The 23,411-nt window shown below is 46.5% G+C and overlaps 1 protein-coding gene across 4 annotated transcripts in view; it reads right to left on the bottom strand.

Moving 5' to 3' along the window:
* Positions 1 to 69: 69 nt before the first annotated feature.
* UCK2 (uridine-cytidine kinase 2) overlaps positions 70 to 23,411 on the bottom strand; it is an 85,702-nt gene continuing 62,360 nt past the window's right edge. For all 4 annotated transcript variants that reach the window (XM_007117878.3, XM_007117876.4, XM_007117877.4 and 1 more), the window contains exons 5-7: positions 17,647 to 17,744; positions 15,349 to 15,397; positions 70 to 13,984 (exon numbers count right to left, since the gene is read on the bottom strand). In XM_007117878.3, coding sequence (XP_007117940.1) covers positions 13,845 to 13,984; positions 15,349 to 15,397; positions 17,647 to 17,744 — 287 coding nt within the window. In that variant the 3' untranslated portion in view covers positions 70 to 13,844. The remainder of the gene's footprint in view (positions 13,985 to 15,348; positions 15,398 to 17,646; positions 17,745 to 23,411) is intronic.

Genomic DNA, 23,411 nt, shown 5'->3' with positions numbered 1-23,411 from the left:
GGCCCTGCAACCCGAGAGGCCACACCGGTGAGAGGCCCGCGTACCGCAAAAAAAAAAAAAAAAAAAAAAAGTGAAAGTAAAATAGACAGTTTCCAACAAAGAGCATACCACTAACACCCTTTGTAAATGTATCATTAAAGGGTGTACTTTAGAGAAAAACTTGAATCTGGAACTAAGAAGAACAATGCAAAATGAAATAGTGAACAAAGGTGTTATAAAACTCTGGGTAAATATAAAACAGGCACTGACAGCATAAAACAATAGTGATTTTTTAAAAACAATAAATGATAACTAACTTAGGGGATATAAAAGCAAGGTGAATATAATGGAAAAGAATCTGAAAAAGAATATATATATATATCTGAATCACTTTGCTGTACACATGAAACACTGTAAATCAACTATACTTCAGTAAAATGAATACATAAATATTAAAAATAAAACATTTTAATTTTTCATTAAAAATTAAAAAGCAAGGTAGAAATAAAACTCAGTAATGCTGACATGTAAGCTGGACTGCATGATCAGAGTTAAAACTCTCTAAAGCTCATATTGTTCGGTAGGAGATTAGAGATTTTTTTCAAGTCAAGTATGCCTGTCAATTTTAAAAGATAATCACCAAAGTAAGAAAAATATATGTAATTTCCAAACCTGTAGAGATGATGAAAGTGAATACAGAAATCTCAAGAACTTTTCATTAAATATGATAGATTAAACCACTGTTATATCTCTGCTCACTCCTGAAACTACTCTAAACATAGTATTAACATTAATAAATAAGTTTAGCAAGGTTGCAAGATAAAAAACCAGTATACAAAAATCCATAGTATTTCTATATGCAAGCAATGGACAATTGGAAATTAGAATTTTTAAAAATACTATTTATAATAGCAACAAAAATTATGAAATACATAGGAAAAAATCTGATAAAAAATGTACAAAATCTGTAAACTGAAAACTACAAAGAATTGCTGAGAGAAATCAAAGAGCAAAATAAGTGGAGAGATATACCTTGTTCATAGGTCATGATGATATATTGAAGATCATTTAAAAATCAAAATGGAGTAACTCTGGTTCAAGCATTCAAACTAGAGCCAGATGGCCACTGTGGATGTGGTTTCAGACATGTTCCTGCATCACTGAGAACTTAAATTTTCTGAACTCTATCAAACTCAAGGACACCACCAGTTGTTTTCAAAATAGTATTTGCTAGCAGCTTCCAGCTGCAATCTTGTAACTATGTGACCATTTCATACCCCAATCAATCCTTGCTTAATAAGCACGCTTACTTCTTACCAGCTCCAATCCTAAGTTTTGACAAACAATTTATATAACTTTGCGGTTTTTGCCTGTATAAGCCTCCCCTATTTTGTAGTCCACAGATTACAATTCAAGTGCTTCTTGAATCTGTGTTTCCCAGGCTATAGTCCTCAGCTTGGCTCAAATAAAACTCTTTTCTATTCCTATCATAGATTGTTTATTGATTACTTGCTTTGACAGTCAAAAAACACAACATTGTTAAGATGTCAGTTCTCCCCAAACTAATCTTAGTCTCCAACGCCATCCCAGTTAAAGTCCCAGCAGGACATTTTGTGGATATTGACAAGATGACTCTCAAATTCATATAGAAATGCAAAGGACCTAGAATAGCCAAAACAATTTTGAAAAAGAACAAAATTGAAGGGCTTATACTACCTGATTTCAAGACTTATTATAAAGCTACAGTAATCAAGACAATGTGGTATTGACATCAAAAAGACAAAAAGATCAGTGGAGCAGAGTCCAGAAACAGACACACAAATATGAACAGCTGATTTTTTGCAAAGGTACAAAGACAATTCAATGGAGGAGAGTCTTCAACAGTGGTGCTATTGAAAAATGGATGTCACATGCAAAATAATGAACTTCCATCTATACCTCACACCATAAACAAAAATTAACTCAAAATCTATCACAGACCTAAATGTAAAACCTAAAACTGTAAAATTTCTAGAAGACAACCCAGGAGAAAAATTTTGTGACATTGGATTATGCAAAAATTTCTTAGATATGACTCCAAAAGTGCAATTAATAAAAAATTTTTGATAAATCAGACCATCAAATTTTTAAACATTAGCTCTTGAAATGACACTGTCATAGAACAGACAAACCACGGAATAGGAGAAAATACAATTGACCTTGAATAACACAGGGGTTAGGGGCACCAACCCTCCACGCAGTCAAAAATCCATGTATTACCTTATAGTCAGCCCTCCACATACAGTGTTCCGCATCTGTGGATTCAACCAACTGGGGAATCTTGTAATACTTTAATATGTATTTATGGGGAAAAAAATCCATGTATAAGTGGACCCGCACAGTTCAAACCCACGTTGTTCAAGGGTCAACTCTACTTGCAAAGCACATATTTAAAAAGAATGTGTATTCAAAACATATAAAGAACTCTCAAAATTCAAAAAGAAAACAAACAGAAAGGGCAAAAATTTGATATACACAACATGGATCCATATCAAAATTATGCTGAGTGAAAAAGCCAGACCAAAAGAAAGGAGTACATAGTGTATGACTCCACTTATATAAACTTCAAGAAAATACAAAATAGTCTATAGTGAGAAAGCCAATCAATAGTTACTTGGGGGAAGAGGAGGAAGGAGGCTTATGTGGAAACTTCAGGGAATGATGGATATATTTACTATCTTGATTGTGATGATGGTTTCATGAATATATACATATGTCAAATTTTATCTAATTGTAAACTTTAAATATGTGCAGTTTATGTCACTTATAATAAACTTTAAATATGTGTAGCTTATGTCACTTATACCTTCATAACTCTTTTTTTAAAAACAAAACAAAAAATTACATTAACAGCTATCATTTATTGAGAACTTGTCATGTTTGGTTTTTTTGCTTATACTATCTTTGCACATTTCTATTTTACTCAGAGTAGGAATGACTCAGCTAAAAGACCACATTTCTCAATCTCCCTAGCACACAGATACGGACATAGGCTAAGTTCTGGCCAATGAGATATCAGCAGAAGTGTGTGGTACTTCTGAAAAATCTTTCTTAACAAGAATAAGCCATGTCCTTCTTTTCCTCCTTCTGTATGGAATGCAAACCTGTTGACTGGAGCTCTAGCAGCCTTTTTGGAACACAAAGTAATCTTGAAAATATAAACCAAGTGCTGATGATAGAAACAGAGGCCTGAGTCCCTGACAACATGATGAAACCACCATATTTGCCTTAAACTTCCTGTCCCTAGACATCTTTTGTGAGAAAAATAAACTACCTTGCTTAAAGCCAATTATTTGGGGCACTTCGTTAGTTTGTTTTGTTGTTATATGCAACTGAACCTAATCCTAACTGACAGAGCATCTTTCAATGATGCTTGGTATGGTGGAGCTAGTTCTCAGATTTTGGGAAGGTTAGATCCTGTGACAGGTTGACATTTTGACCAGAGGTAAAGAAACAAACATTGTCTTCATGCTTCCTGCCGGTTCACGGACACTGCCCCAAAGCCACACTCTCCGAGTGGCTGACACAGGCTTTCACTCCATTAATTCACTTTGCTGTTTTCATCTGCTCTCACCTCCTTTCTGGCTATGTACAGACATCTTATTTTCCTCACCCACACATTGGTCTGAGTCCAACTTGATCATTTCTTAATACCACTTTGGCCCAGTTATACTTTCCACTGAAAATAAATAGCACATTTTATGTTTGTACGACAGCTTTTATTACTCTAATTCATGTTATAGCTGTTCTTTCACATGATCTACTAAACCATTAAGTTGAGGAGGCCAGAGAAGAGTCTCTCATTTCTCAGAGGAGAGGCCTGGCATGAGAGGTGATGTGACTTGCCAACATCCCAAGGAAAGAGTGGAAGCTCAGACCAGATGACGTTCCCTGACTCTGTGCCCATCTTGCACTGCATGCAGAGCTCTCCGCCCTCATTCATTTATTCCCCTTTGTTTTTCAAAAGTTTGTCAAACACCTGCTCTGTGGCAGAACTAAACCATGCCAAGCATTGGGTGGGGATACTAAGAGTAGCCAGACATGCTCTATGCGCTCAAGGAGCTCCCCATGCAGGAAAGACAACTTTTTACACATGCAGACAGTACCGTAGACAAGCATGCAGCATCTCTACCTAGTGACTGAGCTGCGGTGAAGACAATTCCCTGGTGTCTTCCCTTATCTATATTTAGGAAAAAAACAGAAGATTCTGGGATTTCCCCCTTTTCTCCTTTCATTACCAGTCATTTCTTCCTTCCATTTCATAATCATCTCCTTTGGACCTCTGTGTGATAAGTGGATTTTTTGTGTTCCCCATCTATTCAATATCATCTCAAAGATTTTGCCTTATATTCTTTTTCAACAGTTTTCTTTTTATTTCCCTCCACTCTGAATTGGTCATTGCATCCTCATCCATTGCTGAACCAACATATGTTCTTCCTGCTGTGAGGTGACCCTCCACTTCTGTCATTACCGAATTCCCCTTGAGCCCTTCACTCCTTCGGGATTTTCTCTTTGGCTGTTTTCCTAGCCCTCTTCACGGGCTTTCAGAGGGGGCACTCCCAACACTTAGGCCTCTCCTGAAGAACTCAAGGCCTTTGGAACCCAGGGCTGGAAAAATGTAATCTTTCCTGAAGGGTAACATGAAGGCAGAAGCCCCACTAGAAAAAGGCATAACCAAGGCCTGGCTCTCTAGTTAACTAGCCATGACCTTGGGCAGGTCACTTCCTCTCTCTGGACCCCAGTACCCACTTTGGTAAAAAGAGAGTATTTAACGGGAGCCCTTGCCTGACCCAAACACAATATAATTCTAACTGTACTGACCTGCACTGTCCAATAAGGCAGCCACTAGCCATTTAGCCATTGAGCCCTTGAAATGTGCCCAGTCCAAATCAAGATGCGCTGTGAGTGTGCGATAGACACTAGATAACAAACACTTTGTACAAAAAAAAGAAAATGCAAAATATCAGTAATTTTTACATAGATTACATGTTGAAATAATGGTATTTTGGATATACTGGGTTAAATAAAATATAATGTTAAAATTAATTTCACCTTCCTTTTACTCTTTTAAGTGTGGTTTCAAGAACATTTTCAATTACATTGGGGTTGCTTGTTGTGTGTCCACTGGCCAGAACCCAGACAGCTGTCACACAAGAAGCCCACTGCCATGGCTGGGTCCTGACTCACTCAACTCAAGACACATAGTAAAAGGAGACAAATTCGTCTTTCTTAGTCACCAGGTGACCTGGAAGATTTGGATCTAGACCAGTGTTTCTTAATCTGAGGATTAAGGACAGAAGCCTTGGGCAGAATTCAGGTGGTCTATGATCTTTAAAATTTACATCTTTATTTTCACTGGCCTCTACTTGAAATTTTAGCCTTTCCTTCCGTTATGAATGTAGGAAACAAACCACAGGAATGAATATTAGTTGTACTTGGACTTGTTTGTCAGCAATAGAAATCAGAGTTATGTTCCTAACACCTTACAGTTGCTGCAGAATTTCAAAATATGATTTAGTTTCATCACTATGATACCATGTAGTAGTTATTAGACCGGCCACTGAATCTTGTTATTTGATGTGTTAATAAAGAAGCACACGTACCACTGATTTGTTTTTCTATTTTGGTAACTGTGTTTCAGTATAATTTATTTTCTTAAATTTCTTTGGATGTTATTTCATATGTGTAAAAACATTATTCTGACAGGTGTCCTTAGACTGCTAGAGGGGTCCAGGGCACAAAAAAAGACTGAAAACCCTAATCAAGAAAAACAAGGCACTTTCATCGGCTGGAGTACCAGGGGGGGACTCCTAACCCTGAAGGGGCTGCCAGGACAATGTAGGCTGTCCCACTGGAGATGCCCAGTGACCCCTCAGCTTGTTTGCCCCACAGACAGACTCTTCAGCTACAGAACAAAAGAACATAATATCTGACCCCTTTGTTTTGGTGCCAAGGCTTCTGGATATTCACCATTTTGAGGTCCTTAAAAGCACACCATCAAGTATTTGGATCCATTTTAAATAACTAAATGATACGTACAATAGATATCCTTCCTTATTCCATCCCTGAATCCAACTCCCATCTCTGAGCCTCACACACGTGGGAGGTGTCAGGGTCAACAAGAGGGCCAGAAATGGGTGGGTTTCAGCCTGGGAGGCTCATAGCCCTGGGGGCGGGCTAAAGCTCTGAACCTACTGGGTTGGTCTTTGCGTCAAAATATCTTATTGTGGTTTTGCCTAAACCCTCCTCTGGCAACTCTGAGATTAGCCCTGGGGCAGGCCTCCAGCAGTAGCTACAGAGAAATCTGGTTTAGGAATTATTCCCTAAGCCAGCCAGCCTCTCCCAGTTGCCCTGAGCTACTAAGAAAAAGCCTTCTAGGAACTCAGTCTCACCCACTGCAGCCCAATTACTAAGAGTATAAAGACATCTGCCACTCCCTGGACACTTTACACCCAGGCAGTCCTGCCTGTGTACAAGCTCTCATCCAACACTGAGCAAAGCAGGGGTCCTTATCCCTAGAGTACAGGCTGCACAAGACCACACAGCCATTACGTGAAAGAGTCAACATTTAAACTAGATCTGTCAACTCCACAGTGATTTCCCCCAACAGGCTTGAAGTCTCCCTTTGACTTGAAGCCAGACAACACTGAAATCCTCGAGCAGAAGGTGGAATCCCTTTTACAGAACTCAGCTGACCCCCAACTAACCGAATATAATTTTTTTTTTTTTTTTTTTTTTTGTGGTATGTGGGCCTCACACTGCTGTGGCCTCTCCCGTTGCGGAGCACAGGCTCCGGACGCGCAGGCTCAGCGGCCATGGCTCACGGGCCCAGCCGCTCCGCGGCATGTGGGATCCTCCCAGACCGGGGCGCGAACTCGGTTCCCCTGCATCGGCAGGCGGACGCGCAACCACTGCGCCACCAGGGAAGCCCCCGAATATAATTTTTAAAAGATGTTCGATCCTCTCTCTTCATTCTCCTGCCTTCCACCCACCCAGGTCCTTCTTCCTGTAGCTGCCAAAAAGAATCAGTCCAATGGCAGTGGTCCACCCCAACTTCTGCCACCAATGCCTGCCCTGGAGAAGCTCTAAAGCACTGCAGGAGGAGGGACTTTTGTTTCCAACCCTGAAATCAAGTCCACTGCAGACCTACAGCCCAGTCAGTAGTAGGATCCGGACCCAGTCGTTTTGCCTCTGGGCCCTAGGTTCCTCATCTGTAAAATGAAGGGCTTTGACTTCAATGGCTTCAAAGAAAATCCTGAGAATTCTCAAAGGAGAAGCTGCTTTTCTGCTTTTCACATTGAGACTTCAAGGAAGACTTCATGAAGGCCTCCATGACTAAAAGCATGCTTGAAGGCACTGGACTAGATGACTTCTAAAAGCTTGCCCTGCTCCCAGGACATCCTAGGAACTTTCCCAGGGCTGACATGCAGCCGTAGTTTAGTGTCTCCTGGTGCCAGGTTTTGGGGGGTGGGGGGTGGAGAGGTGGGGAGTGTCTTACAACCTAAGAGGCAGTGCTGGACTTGAATGAGCTTCTGAGCAGCCTTTAATCCCCCTTTCCAGACCCCATGCAGGCAGCGAAGGGCTTTAAACAGCACAGATGACATTTTCGGGAGAAATGGGCTTCCCAGTGCTGTGAACATCACAGATTTAAACAGTCTACACGATTAAATACACAAGGTCCTGGGTTTTCAACTCTGCCTATTCATCTGACTCACCTGTAGTTTGTTATAAAAGATCCTCTCCCTAGACCTACAGAATCAGAATTCTCAGGAATGGATCACAGTAGTGTCTTTATCAAGCCCCGGTGATGATGATGGCCAGCTTGGAGAACCACTAGAGTAGACTGCAGCAACAAAGAAACTAAGAAGTAGAGCTGATGCTCCTACCTGCCCTAGTGAAGGCTTTAATAAAGATCTTCCAGGAAAAAAAAGAAAAAAAAAAAGAAATCACATCACTAGTTAGACTTCTAGGCCCTCTGACCATTCTCTTAGAAACCATGATAGCCAAGCAAATGGTATTAGCCCAGCAACCCAAGGAAACCCCCGACCCCCGTTGAGAACTGAGTTCCACCACTAGATGGCAGACACGCACCAGGCAGCCTCCTCCTACAGCATGTCCTACTTCCTAGCTAGCTTCCTCGGTAGAAATGGAGCAGGACCACATTAACATACTTTGCAGGACTGTTTGAAGGCTGGAAAAGTCTGATGTGAGTGTTATCATGAAAGTTGGGAAATTTCAAGAACCGAACAGAAAGTACATTGTGTACGTGGTGCTCACTGATAAAGAGGAATCTGGAAATATCTTCAACTCTAATTCCCTTAGTGAGAGCATCCTGGGCTTGTCAGATAAAACCCCATGAAGCACATGCGCTTGTAAGGCAGAGGGCAGGCTGGCTTTCCCTGGCCCAGGGCAGTCAGCACTTAACACCGTGGTGAACCCCAGGCCATTTTCATTCCCTGCATCACGGGCACCACTGACCTAGTCCCAGCAAATCCTCATTGTACAAGGGGATGCCAAGCATGGATTGGACTGTGCGAAAAATGAGTTTGTGTAAGGCACAGTTTCATGTTCTCGCACCCTTAAGCTCCATCCGTTCATCTGAGGAGATATGTCTAGATAAATCTTTAGTCCTAGCTCAAATTGATTCAGTTGGCTAGTTTGTTATTTTAGTTCATGGTGTAATTGAAAATATACATAAGCATATATGCAGGTATAGCCCAAGGTTTAGCAGGAAGGTTAATTCATTCTGGGTTTTAGCAGATGTGTTTAAACTCTGCTTTAAAATAGAAATCTAAACATCCCCCATCACCAGAGGATGACAGAAATCAATCCCTATGGTCCCATCCTCTCAAAGCTTTCCCACATCCTAGGTCTCTTACTCCACCTCTTGTCTTTAAAACTTTTATGCAGGTCCTAACAGGTTTCTTTCAGTCTGAGCTGATGTGGTTTGATTAAAGCAGCACTCACTCGTCAAAAGGCTGAGTCCAGGATGCAGAGCAGAAAGTGGCTCAAAGCATGCTGTGACAAGCGGGTGGGAGGCAAAGCAAATCGCTCAAGGGCTTCACTGGCCTGCACAACTGTGTCTCAAATTACAACAAGGAAGCAGAACTGAATTCTGAGAAATGAGCAGAGTCCCAAGAAAAGAATCCAACTCCAGACGTGGTCCACAGATAGGGGAAATGCAGAGAGCAAACTGGATCACAGTTAAAGGCGGCTTGCACAACCATGGCTCACATCTTCATCTGCCTGCAGGTAATAATAGAGCTTGATAATACACACCTAAGTGTTATGTAAAAACACAGCGGCCTTCTGAGGATGGATTCCTCTTAAATCCAAGTTCTTTTGGATCTGAATTCCTTGAAGGGTTTGCCTCTGTCCTTGGAACAAGTGGCTGGAAATAGCAGGGCAACCCTGCACATCAATGAGGGTCATTTGGTGCCTGGGAGGCAGCAGGTGAAGGGATGAAAGGGAAGCTGAGAAAAGGGGGGCCGGGGGGAAGAGTTGGGGTGCTACAAAGAGCACAAAAGCCAATTACTTTAATTATTTTAAAATCCTCGGTGGTGGGTGACCTAGATCTTTCGGTAACAAGAGATAGATGATTATCTGCATTTGATTGATGTATGACTATAAACTAAATAGATATAGTCATCCAGGGTAATCACACACACATATATGTATGTGTATTCAACTTGAAGTTGTTCACATTGTCATAATGTCAACTTTCCTCCACCCAACCCCAATAAAGTTTTCTTTATTTCGAAGGTTTTGTTCTGGCTTTTATTGTGAAAGTTGAGGAAGGGATGGGGAAGGGAGGGCAGGGAGGGAGGAGACTGCACAAACCGGATGACCTCAGAGGGAGCAGAGCCAGCCAGAGCCAGCGAAGAGAAGCCTCCCAGGGACCTTGACCTGGCTTCAGAAGCAGAGCAGAAACGCACAAGTGCACACATGGTGGCCTGGGTGCAGCCCAGGAGGGGAGGTATAGTGACAGCAGGCTGGTGCCCATATCCACACAGCGAAGGCCTGGAGGCGCTACTTTCCCATCAGCTCACTGGCCTCAGCCACTGTTCCTCCTGCCCAAGCACCACAAAGAAGGCAAGAGTGGGTTCTTTTCTGTTCAGTCTTTATTTACAGCAAAGTACAGAGTATGTGGTCATTTATGTAACTGCTAACAATAAAGGCAGGGCAGTAGAAAGAAAAGGGGGAAGCGCAAGCATCTAAAAGACAAAAAAAAAGCCTACGTCTTTATTTACCTACTCACTCTGTTCCTAAGGCAGGACTGGCTAGGCACTCACTGCCTCTAAGCGTGGCCGGATGCTGACCTGTAACCAGCCCCCTGCCCCAGGAGGGCCGAAGAAGGCCCAGAGACCAAGATCAAAGGGGACTCAGCTCCAGGCTCACCCCGACGGTTTCCTCAGCCTGCTCTCCCTCTCGTTTGCTCGGACACCGAGACTTTCCCCACTCCACCCTGAGGTCAGGGTGAAGGGGAGGAGTGGCAGAGAGGTCCAGTCAGCCCTTCTCAGAAGCCCAGCCCTGGGACCCAGAACCTCCCTAGCCTGCCTCACCCACACGGCTGTGGACAGGCAGGTGGGAGACTCCAGGGCAGAGGAAAACACTTCCCTGCAAGAGGCTACTACTTCCCTCCAATAGCCTTGGGCCCTAGTGCAGGTCAAGGATGTCAAATCAGGGAAGCTGCACAAGGACAGCAAAGGAGGTGATACACAAATGAGCTGGCTCCAGTCCCTCCCGCACACAAGCCTTAGCCTGACCTCTTGGCCTCATGGGACTGGAAACCCACCCTGGACACAGGGACAAGTGTCCAAGCCAGCCCAGGAGAGGCAAGAAGCCAGTGTCCTTGACTGCCCAGCAGCCAAGACCACAGTGGGTTGCTGCAGAGACAACAGGTTCTGAAGGGTGAACCAGAGACCTTTCCCTGCCACCCTCCCCAGCCTGTTCTTCAGAGATCACTGCCTCTTTGAGGGCCTACCCTATCCATTCCAAATCAAAGGACACCTGAGGTCACAACGCTGCATCTTCCGTATACACACTGCCATCTCTCTGTTCCTACTGGTCTCAGGCTGACCAAGAACAAGAAACCCAGGGCGGCAGAAGCTCCACTGGGGTGAAGGAGCATAGGACCAGGCCTTCCCACAACACAATGCCTGTTCCCCAAACACATGGTCCTCGGACAACACCTGCGCAGCTGGGAGAAGCAAGCACCACCGGGTATCTCTGAAGACAAGAGACTCCCATGTACACACGACCAACATGGCCCCACTCTGCTCATCCATGTCACCTCCCTGGACAGCAAAGAGTACCCAGATGAGTCTTGTCATGATTTCTGGTCTAATGACTCTATCTGACTCTCCAATGGAATCAGAGATCCAGTGACTCTTAAAATACCAAGTCCGGGATTTGCCACATAGAAAGCTCAAATTCAGATACTTAGTTGGCTAAATGCTGGGGTCACCACGCAAAGGCAGAGCTTCCTGTCCCCTCCTTGCCCCAGACGTACTATGTCACAGAACCAGAGGAGTCATCAGCATGACCCAGTGAGCCCCCAACCAAGATACCAAGAATTGGTGATGGTTTTACCCAGAGGCAGGGCAGCCCTAGAGCTGCTTCCAGCAAGGACAGGGCTACTCGGAGACACTGGAGGCTTGGTCCCAACACCATGAGTAGATGAGGAAGCGGCTAAGTAAGTCAAGGCTCAGAGATGAGAAGAATCCATCTTCCAAGGCAGTGGGATAGACAGCCAAGGCACTGAATGGTTTGGCACCTGGGAGCTTCAAGTAAAGTTGACCATGCTACCACCGAAGGGCCGAGGTTCTCCCAGACAGGGATGGCCTTCCCCTGAGCACAGACAGGCCCCACCCAACAAGGCAGGAGACCCTTGGGTCCTCAGGATCCTTACATCTACCCTTCATCTCAAAACCGCACAAGGCATGACTGGAAAGATAATCAATACTGACTCGGAAACACACACTCCAGAACTTGGCCATCCCGCCAGGTACCGGCCTTCAGAGCAGGCACCTCGGGACCCTCCCTTTCTCCAACCAGGCAGCTGCTGCCCTTGGGGGGCTCCCTCAGAGCCTGCAGCACAGTCTCCTGAAGGTCTCAGGGGTGGCAAAGCCCTGTTGGGGATTAGGTTTGACTTTTTGATATAGCCCAACAGAGTTAGAGTCAAATGGAGTCCAGAAAAGGGGAAGCGAACTGCATGGTGCTGTGTGCTTCCACGTGACTAGAGTTAACGGCATCAGTTTATCTGAATGGCTCAAGCGGCTATGAAAGCAATGGAAGGAGAAACGTTCCCCAAAATGTTTCAGGCTGTGGCAGTCACAAGGGAATAACTAAGGGCATAGCCTACCGAGCACTGAGATGGTACACACTGAGGTGAAAAGGTTCTGGCTCTTCTGCAGTTAAAAGGTGACGCTTTAGGCCTCTATAATCACACCTCCTCCTTCTCTCTTGGTCCCCTGCTTCCTCCACCCCTCCCCACCAGGAATCTTCAGGAATCTGTACTTCTTGCAAAGAAGGAAGTTTTCACCAAGAGGGAGCCCTCGGAAAAGCTGGAATTCTCCACCCCAAGTGTTTTCAGCCTAAGACTCCAACTTGTGACTTAAAAACGCCACTCCCCTTCCCCGCCCCTCGTGCCCGGCAGCTCCCACGTGACGCGGCAGCATGGTAAATAAGTCAATCCATGTGGCTGTGATGCTGTCAGTGACGGCGGTCCCTGTTATCCTCACCTTGCTGCAAATCCCCGCACCTCAGGGAACAAAAGCTACAGGCTCCCTCCGCCCCAGAGCTCTCTTGCCACCCTGGGAGGGGCAGGCTGCCAGCAGAGGTCCTCAACCAAAGCCCAGACTGCAAGGGTCCACTGTGCACTCCAGAGCTTGGGGGACAACCCAAGGAATCTCATGGGTGACTTCTCTGGGAAGCGCCAGCATCTCAGATGATACGACAGGCATAGGCCCACTCCCTCCTTCCCCACTCAATCAGGAAGCGACCCCGTCACATCCCCACCAGGGAAGGAGAGCGAGGCAGCTCTGGCTTTCGGAGAGACTGAGAAGCGGGTGAGTAAGGAAGGAAGCGTGGAGCTACCCGAGCAGCCAGAGGTGGGCAGGGGCAGGAAGAAAACTCAGAAGACTCGTTCCCCTCAATGGGCCCCTTCCCTGAGTTTGATTTTTGAGTTGAGGTCTTGCCTAATTTCAACTCAAAAAAAAAAAAAAGAAAAGAAAAGAAAAGAGGATCTCTCATCAACATTATCCTAAAGCTCCAGCACCAAGCAGGTGGCATCTGGCAGGGGAAGCGATCAAAAGTTCCAAACTCCACTTCCAACGAGTCCCACAGGCACTGAGAGCCGCGAGCCGTGAGCCTCCCTCCCAGATGCCTGAGCCTGCCCCACCTGAAACCCACCAGGCAACTTCCCTTTGGTGAAACTCCAGCTCCAGCCCCCAAAACACTACAGGCCCTCCTGCAGAATACTTACGGCAAACAGCTGTACAGTATTTGTACATTTACACAAAAATAGATCCTTTTCTATATATATATATATGTATTTATAACTGGTTACACGTTGAAGTCATAATTAGGCATCACCAGTAGTAGTTGGCACAGTTTGTCATTTAAGCTCAGGGTCAAGTTCTGTTTCATTTTGCTGCTCCGAAGTACCAAAAAAAAAAAAAAAAAAAAAAAAAAGGCATTTCATCTCCATGGTGTTTTCTTAAATACAGCAATGTCATAGGAAACCATATGTATAGATGCACAGTGCCTCCTGCCCCCTCCTCCTGTCCCTTGGAGATCGGGGCCAGGGTCTGAGGAGACGGGGGTCAGTGCGGCCGGCTGCTGGACTCCGAGGTCTGCCTCTTGCGTGAAGGGGTATAGCCATTGAGATAGCCGTTCGTCTGCCGTTTGGAGAGCCCTCCGTTCAGGATGTCCTGGATGTGCTGCACGATGAGGTTGATGGCCACTGTGGGGCAGAGACCAGCAGAGTGTTAGGGACACGGGGAGGGTAGGAGCACATCTATGGGGCTGTGTGTCTGTTTGGGTGGACGGCACTCAGGAACCAAAGGCTAAAAACTGTTCCAGGAAGCTGGCTCTGCCGCTTGCGAGCAGGTCACGCCACCTCCCCAAGCCTCCATCAGGGCTAAAATGACCCCCGCAGGGGCATTCTCGGAGTAGGACAATGTAGGACGCGATCAGAGGCAAGGACTGGATGAAAGCAATCGACCCAAATTCTGTAGACATGAGGTCTGGCCTTTGCTCTGACACCATCAATTAGCTGTGAGACCCTTCCAATGGGTCCCCATCCCATGCAGCTCCCCATCCCTAGGACAGGGACCCCACAGAAGGCCCTCTCCTCCAAAGGTCAAATGGGATTCTCTTTCCTTAGCCTTGGAAATAAATGATATGCTTCAAATAAATGATCAATGTTAACATCACCAAAAATGGGATAAACATCAAGTGCTCTCTGAGGTGATGCCCCAAGAACACCCCTCCCCCAGGGTATTCTCCAGACTATATAAGCTGAAGCTAATCATGAGGACACAAAGGCAAACCCAAGCTGAGTGCCATTCTACAAAACAATGGGCCTGTACTCCTCAAAAATGTCAGTGTCATAAAAAACAAAGAAAGGCTGAGGAAAGTTAAAGGAGATTAAGTCAATATTAATTGTCCTGGATGTGATGAGAGCACTGTGGCTATGTAAAGGAAAATGGCCTTGTCCTTAAGAAATACACAGTGAAATTTTCACTGCTGTGACTGACTCCCAAAAGTCTCGGCAAAAAATTTACTTTTTAAACAGAGGAAAATTGAAATAAATGATAAAGAGAATGAGAAGACAGGGTATTCTCACGATTCAACTCTGGCCCATTATGCCTAAGTCCAAGGATAGTCCTACTTTCTAGACAAGTCAAAGCTAACGCATAAATGCACTAGTGGTAGAAATCCCTTTCCCTTTAGGAAAGGCTACCTTAGTGGCAGGTCATTCTAAATTAGATTAAGAAGGAAATCTGCTTTTGCTAAAAAATGGCCTCAGATACAAGGCAGCCAGGTATCATAACTGGGAATGACAGTAGAAGGTAATCTATTGCCCTCTGATTGTTGCCAGAGAAGCACAAGTTCACGTCTGTCCCCATTTATGTACGTGCATATTCACAGGGGCCTGTCCCCGAGGCCAGACACATAGGTATAAATACCTTTCTGGCTCACAGCAGCAGCCAGTGGCTCAGCCACATCTATAGAGCCTTGTTTGGTCACCACATCCTACCCCAAAGTATAACTGACAAAGGGTAGAAGTTATGCCCCACGGGATGGCACCCCATGAGGACTCACCTAGATTATCTGCACCTCTAGGAATGATCACATCAGCGTATTTCTTTGTCTGTGGAGAAAGATATTTACAATGCATTAAATGCATTACAAAGAGAGAAGCTGGCCCAAGCCCCTCTTCTAAGGGAATGTGGGGAAAGGGCCAGCCTTCTCCTACCAATCCCAGAGAGCAGCAGCTTGTGGCTTTAAACATAATACATTTTATCCACGTTATCTAATTTATAACAAACTGGCTTTTCCCTGAGTTCTCATTAGCATTTAACATTGTTTCAGCTTACAATCTGCACAGAGAACATGGTCTTTGAAACCAAATATAGAATTGCCTCTTCACCAGGAGGAAAACCATCAGTTAGTAAAACCAAACTTAAAGGGGAGCAATTCACCTTGGACTTCTACACACTGTTTATCTAGCACGAGGGTAAACCCCCAAAAAAGTAATCGCATTGATGACCATTTTCCCTGGCTCTGCTATGACACAGCCTTTAAAAAAAAGAAAGAAAGAAAAGCCCACAGACTCTCTTTTTGTTTGTAAAGTTTACTGACATTTTGTGGATCATTTCACAAATAACTTGTGTCCTGGTGAGACCACATAAACGATGCCTTAGGACATGGGCATCTTTACTCTGTGCAGCTTCCATGCTACAACTGTTGAATTGTGACTGAGGCCCAACTTGAACCAGGCAGACAATTTATCAGGCCCAAGTTCCTGGTTGACGCGGGAATGAGCTGCTCTTCCCTGAGCTGAGTGGCTGGACAGGAGGAACAGGTAGAACAACCTAGAAAATATTTATGTAAAATTCTGAACTCCATTACAACTAAGTTCAACAGCAGAAAGTTGGCAGTAAACTCTAATGTATGTTCAGTCATCAGTTTACTTTGTATTCTTATTATTAAGTTAAAAAGAGCAGGAGAGGTCCTCAGATGGATGGATAGAATTTCACAGATCCACAGCCACTTCTGCCCTCTTCCCAGAAACCTAATCCTGTGACCCAATCCTCTCCAGGGGAATGAACAGGGCATCAGCGTTACTCAGGCTGACTCAAAGTCCGCCTGGTTCCCGACTGAAACAAATGTCAAGTCTGTTTTGATGCAAAACCTACTAACAGACTTAAAGAAACAAAGAGGCCCCCCGCGGTGGGGGGATGGGCAGGAGTGGGGTGCAGCAGATGAACTGGGAGATTGGGACTGGCGTATATACACTACCATGTGTAAAATAGAGAGCTAGTGGGAAGCTGCTGTATAGCACAGGGAGATCAGCTCGGTGCTCTAGGTGGTGACCTAGATAGGTGGGATGGCGGGGAGGTCTAAGAGGGAGGGGATATAGGTACACATATAGCTGATTCACTTCATTGTACAGCAGAAACTAACACAACATTGTAAGGCAATGATACTCCAATAAAAATTAAAAAAAGAAAGAAAGACGGTTTGGGATCATATTTTTCCACGGGAGGAAAAAGAAGTTAGTTATTAGGAGAAGCAGAGAAATCCCCACACTCGGCCACACTCTACACCTCTCATCTCCCTGAAGGCATCACCCAAGACAAGACGAAGACCCAACCTCTCTCGCTTTCTCTCAGAACTTAACCCCACCACTCCAAACCTCATGTCCCTGAGGTCTTCCCTCAACGTTCGCCTGTCTTTCATGAAGAAGCCGGGGTGTTTCCTAGGCTGAGGGCTGATTCGCTAGAAGCTGAGAATTCCCCCGTCCTCACCCTTCCTTCTCTGAAAGCCACCTCACTAGAGAGTTCCCAGCTGCCGTGGGGAGGCCTGACAGAGCCTGTGCTAGGGCAGAAGTACAGAAGCCGGTTCCAATATGGCGAACCTCCCAAATGGGAACTTACACAGGGACCAACGACAAGCTCGAAACGGGGCTCAGATGTAGTGGCAGAAGAGATTCAGAAGGGAATACCTTGTAGCTGAGGCCTCCTACACCAGTACTCCAACCATCACAGACCTTCTGAAGACCCAAGTGGCTGAGTCTTGGATATTGATGCACCCTCGATAAAGGGTCTCACACCATGAGGTAGTCTCACACCATGAGCCTACCAAGCAAGAAGTGTACAGCTTGCTGGAATCAGACAGCAGGATCCTGAAGGGGTACCCCAGAAAAAGAGTGGCAGGACAGAGCTCTTGGAGAACACAGTGATAGGAAACAAAGCACCAAAGGCTGCCCTTTCTTGGGACTTGAGGATAGAGGAGGGAATGAGTGAAATCCCAGCCAGGGAGCTCAACTTACAGACTTTTATTTGTTTGATTACATTTTAAAGACTAAATTCAATGAAAAACAAGAACACAACTCACTGGCAAGCAGAATTCCTCAAAGGCAGGCTTGACGAATGTAATGTACTGAGATAAAATCTGCTCAAGGTCCCTCCCTCTTTCGCTGATGTCCCTTAATACTAGAAGAGAAGGAAAAACAAGAATCAAGAAAATGGTACATGAGTCAATACACGTCCGCCTTTCACGAGGCCAACCAGGATCACACAGGCTTCACAATGACTCTGGATGATTCACAAGCCGGATTCCTGAGAGACTTGACCAAGAGCCAGTCAGCAGCAGCTTTGGGAAAAACAAGTTGCATTTTCATGTCTTGCTACAGTCAAATCCAGCTATGCTCTCCAAAGCAAAAGGTTGTCCAGGAAAGGCCAATAGTCTTCTGGTTTCAAGCAACATTTGACCCAAATAAAACTTCATTGCGAACCCCAAAAAAAGGCAGGACAAACTCATAATAGGAAGTGGACTGGGCCCAGAGAGGTGCTGGGGCTTCCTGGAAAAGGGTGTGGGTTGCCCAGAGGCTTCTCCTTTGCCCACCCTGATCCTGTACCCTTACACTTACCTGTGTTCAGGACGGCAACCCTCTGCTGATGTGCCACCTCCACCTGCCCGGCTCCCACCCACACTTGAGCCCCTACAGGGGGTAGAAGTGGGGCAGAGGGCCCAGCTGTGGTCAGCCACTCCTGCCCACCTCAAGCACAGACGTTTCCAAAGGGAAGACCTCAGTGAAAGATGAGAAAACCATGGTGTAAGAAACCGTGGGCTGGAGCTGTGAAGCTGCCCAGATGGACCCAAACTCACCATCTTCTACCTTCTTCCCCCTGGGGATGCTGTTATTCGGGGACTTGCAACAAACACTGCTTTTAATACAGTCTTTCATCAAAACACGGAAAAGCGTCCAGAATCCTCGTTCCGCCACTGTACACTAACCTCCCTGGGCCCGAGTTCCTTCCAAACTCAGCAAGTGAGTTTGAGTCCCATAATCAAAAACAACCCCTCCCTACAAATGTTTTCAATCTTGGCTATTAACTCTTTCCCTCCCACCACAAAACGGTATCAAATCCATCTACAATCACTTGCAGTGGGCTCTCAGCTCCCCTCAATCATTTCTCAGGTCATCGTTTCAGTGCGGGATGAAACTCTAAACAAACATAAAGAATTCACTTGTAAGTGAATTTCTGGAAAGCCACGTCTGTAAATAATTCTGTGTTTATACGCAGGCATGCACACAGGAACGCAAGCACGTGGGGAAAGGCAGGTAACAGGGAGAGCCTGTGGTTATGGTCCAGGCTGGCATGAAGTCTGCACGATCAGATGGCTAGAAAACTGTCAGGAAGACCCCATTCCAGAAACCCGGGTAATAAATATACTGCTATCACCATTGACCTCTCTACCAGCTCCTCAAATCACAAGGAGTTTTCCCCCGCATGAGCCCTGGCAATAAAACGGTTGGTTGGTCCCTAAATCGTCAGGATTTGCCTCACAAACCCTGCCGCCTGTGCACCCAGCCCAGCCAGGAAATGGTCTTCTCAGGCATTTGGACACGGGGCCCTGCTCCAGCTGCCACTGCCGCTGCTCTGCCAGGGACGCTGCTCTGCCAGGGACCTGTGGGAGCCCCAACAGGTGCCACGTGGCTCAGCCCCACGGGCCTCCAAGAGCTCGGGCACTCAGGCCAACGGGCTGAGCTCACCAAAACACGCAGCCCGTGCGGCCTCCAGCTCTTCACACGTCTCCAGATAAGGTCCAAAGAAAAAAGGAAGCCAGACCAAAAGGGTATCAGAGCTGGGGGGAAAAAAGCAAACACACGTCCGCACTTATTAAGCAGCTTTGACTCAAAAGCCCTGCAAATGCCTGATGCCAGGTTCGTTTCATAAGACGTGAATTTCACACAACTGCTGACAGCTTCAGCACTGTGGGAACCTCGGTCCTTCCCCCAGAGCGTGCACACACACACACACACACACACACACACACACACACTCACACACACACACACACACTCCCCTTTCACATCGCTCTGCCACTGCCCTCAGCCCAGGCCTGCGGCTCTCTTGTGTCTTGCAGACCCGAGAGAATCACCTGTCATGTCACGGGAGAGAGGAACGTACCAGGGAGGAAGCAGTGGACGCAGGTGAGTCACACCTGCGTCCGCTGAAGCCCAAAGCCACTTCTTGCCCCATCAGCTACAGCGATGGGGACAAAACTGACCCAGTTTGAATCCTGACCCCATTAACTACTACCTCTGTGGCCTTAGACAGGTTACTTAACATCTTTGGAGCTCATTTTCCTTAACTGTAAAGCAGAGCCCATAATAGCAACTTTCTCACAAAGCGGTCACTTAGGAAGACAGGGAGATGTATATAAAACTCTTCAGCACCATGGCTGGCACATGGTGTGTATTCAGTAAGCCTAAGTTTCTATGATTATGAAGACAACAGGACCTGAGGAAGCTCCGGGAAAGGGATGGCTCCCTGAGAGAGCAGGCTATTGGGAGGATGGGACCTGGGAACTCAGGTGAGCAGGATGGATCCAGTGGGGGTGGGAGTCCCTCAGAGCAGCTGGGAAGGCGGGGGAGGGGGGCCTGCAGTGCAGGAGGTAGGGGGCGGACATGTGGAAAGACAGGATGGAGAGGGAGAAACAGGAAGACAGGGAGGAGGCATCCTCCAGCTTCCACCCTGGAAAAGGAGATGGCAGTGGGTCGGCATGTTGCCCAGACGCTGGGAACATGCAAAACCAGAAGGCATCACCCACCTCCGCTCCCAAGAGCCTTCCATCGAATTATTACCTTAAACAGACGGGACCCCTCCTTAAGCCAAGGACAACTTGGGGCCAGCCGTTCACTGCACTGAAACGCCCTCCTCCTCAGTCAGGAAACGGGGCCAAGCCAACAACTAAGTCAGAACAAGGTCTTGGCACAAACCGGAAACTCCAGGGACTTAAAACCAGCTTCCTCGTCATCACTCTGACCCTGGCACATTTGCTGGGCTGGGACAGGCCCTCTCAGAGGGGCCCTGCAGGGTAAAGGGCAGGAAACGACAGTTCTACCCTTCCCTGCTTGGCCTCCACTCAGCCCTTCCAAATCAGCTAGTGCTGCTTCACATCAGCCAAAGCCAAGAACCAAATGTAGAAGGACCCAGAATAAACACCATTCCTCCATGGTTGTCAATTCACTTTAAAACTTCATTGAGGAGATGTGTTACTCTAGTAAAAGAACACACTGACTATGTCAAGGCTCACTGCAGCCCTAATTCCGTGTAAACTGGGCAGAGAGAACCATGGCGGGAGAGACTAGGGGTCAGCAGTCTCAGGGGCCCCGCCTCACGTCTTCCCTGTCCCTAATTCAAGGGTTGGTTAAATTCACATAGAGAGGGAAGGCAAAGGCAAGCTTTGCTGGGAGGAAACCAATTCCCTGGAAATACAAGGGGGGGGTCCCTGGGAAGGAAGGAAGTCCTTCCAAGGCTATGAGACTTGATGCAGACCTCCCTCCCACATGAGAGTCAACTTGGAATGTGCCCAGGAGGATGTAACCCACAGACAGGTGAAATCAGAGCGCTCACTCAGGTCTCCAGGAATGTTCTTTTGCCCCACAGCTCCTGACTAACCCTCCCTCCCTCTCCCTTACCCACAAAGCACATGCCAGGCATGTTTTTTGTCCTAGGTGGACAGAGAGTGAATTTGTAGAAACAGCTATTGCTTAGAGTGACTAAGCAGTGGGTGACATGACAAGACAGCAGAATGGAAAGAAGGCAGCGACCTGCCCCAGGGGCACCAGAGAAGGCAGGGGGTGAAGAGAACTGACCCTAAGAAATCCCCAGAGAAGGCCACCATCACCTCATGTCTCTCCCCCATTTCACATAAGGATCTCAGTACAAGAAAAGGAGGGAGAAGTTTCTGTTTAATCTACCCTAGGATTACTTGTTTGAATGAATCAGAGTCCAAGGATGTTGTCACTCCACAAAACGTGGTTCTAATTTCCTATGCAATTTCTTGCACTCGCTCCTCCCTCAGGCATCACTCCATCCCCTGGGACTTTAGTACCACCTGCTGAACTAATGATGGTACCAGCCTAGGTGTCACCAGCTCCTGAGGACATGACTACTCAGAGGTTCTGACAAGTCCTAAGAGAACACTCGGAAAACATAACACCATCATCTCAGGTGAAGCAGGTTTCTGATCTGCCACATTGATATGTATCGACTAATGCCACCACCAGGCATTTTACCTGCATTACCTCATATCGGCACAACCATCCCAGGAGTACTAACCAATCCTTACATGATCAACCAATAGGAAAATAAGGTACAAAGAGATTAAAACATAATCTGCCCAAGGTCACACATCTACTAAATGGTGAAACCAGGATTTAAATAATGTCCAGTTCATATGACTCCAATTTTCCCCCCAGTGATGCCTCCCAAATTTGGCAAGCGAATATGGACATCCGAGCAGACCAGCCTAGGTAGGACCTGGGTTTGCGGATGAAGGTGATAAACCAGACCCTGGGGCAGATGCATAAGCGATTGTCAGGCTCAAGCCTCAATTATCTGTCAAAAAAGATCATGCAGGGCTTCCCTGGTGGAGCAGTGGTTGAGAGTCCGCCTGCCGATGCAGGGGACACGGGTTCGTGCCCTGGTCTGGGAAGATTCCACATGCCGCGGAGCGGCTGGGCCCGTGAGCCATGGCCGCTGAGCCTGCGCGTCCGGAGCCTGTGCTCCACAATGGGAGAGGCCACAACAGTGAGAGGCCTGCGTACCACAAAAAAAAAAAAAAAAAAAAAAAAAATCATGCAATTCTTACCTGGCCTGTGTAACCCTAAAAAACAGGCCTGTCTCCTTCATATTACCCATTTAAATAAAAAAACCCATGCCTGGGAGGTCACAAGAGGCACCAAAGTCACAAAGCTAGCAAGGGGCTCTGCTGGGACTAGAATTCTCCTTTTTTCCATCAGGTTTCTCCCCCTGCCCGACACCACCGGGGATGGGAAGTACAGCTCCCCTGACTTAATAGAGTGTGACTCCTATTACTTCTTAGGAGGGTAAAACCCAGGGAATCATTTCTCTAGATTCTGCCATTTCCACTTATAGTTCTTGCGACAAGAGTACTGAACTGGATAAACTAAAAATCCTTTTCATAAACCGGAAAAGAGGAAACTTCACAGACTTTGAGGTCAGAAGGCTCTGGGCTGGAGCTTATGAAATTGGACTCTGCCAATGACTTGCTCTGCTACTAGGAGCTAGCCCTGACGTTTCCTGTGTCACTCCTCTTCCGCACGATGGGGACTCAAACCTTAAGTCAGCTTTCATCCCTCTCCTCAGTCACCCACACCCCGCTGCCTTGGCTGGGGTCCGGTCAGCTCTAACTCTGCTAGGAACCTTTCTCATCTCTCCCCAACTCTCCATTCCCCCTCACACCACCCACGGGCGACAGCCCTACCTGTTGTCCAGATCAGCAAGACAGTCCTAACAAGCCATGTTATCTCTGTTTGCAGTATATGCCTTCCTGGGCTGCCTAGGCCATCACCCCACCACATCCAAGTCCAGAACCCACTTCCTCCACAAAGCCTCCCAAGCTCTCTGGTGGAAGCAAGCCCTCTGCCTCACATCCCGCAGAGCTGAATACACAGGCTCTGCTCTCCCACCAGCAAGCAGTTTGGTGTCTTCAGCACACGCGGAAGGAAGGCCTGCAGAGAGAAAAACTGACTTTGCTCCCGAGCTGGGTGGACAGAGTGACCAAACCTCCACAGAACTTTCCGGAAAGCAAAGGGCGAGAGAAGCAGGCAGGTGGGACCAGCT

Source organism: Physeter macrocephalus, chromosome 4 (genome assembly GCF_002837175.3).
Source record: "Physeter macrocephalus isolate SW-GA chromosome 4, ASM283717v5, whole genome shotgun sequence".
Lineage (NCBI taxonomy): Eukaryota > Metazoa > Chordata > Mammalia > Artiodactyla > Physeteridae > Physeter > Physeter macrocephalus.
The sequence above is the reverse complement of the archived record's forward strand: the minus strand, read 5'-3'. Positions and strand labels throughout refer to the sequence as shown.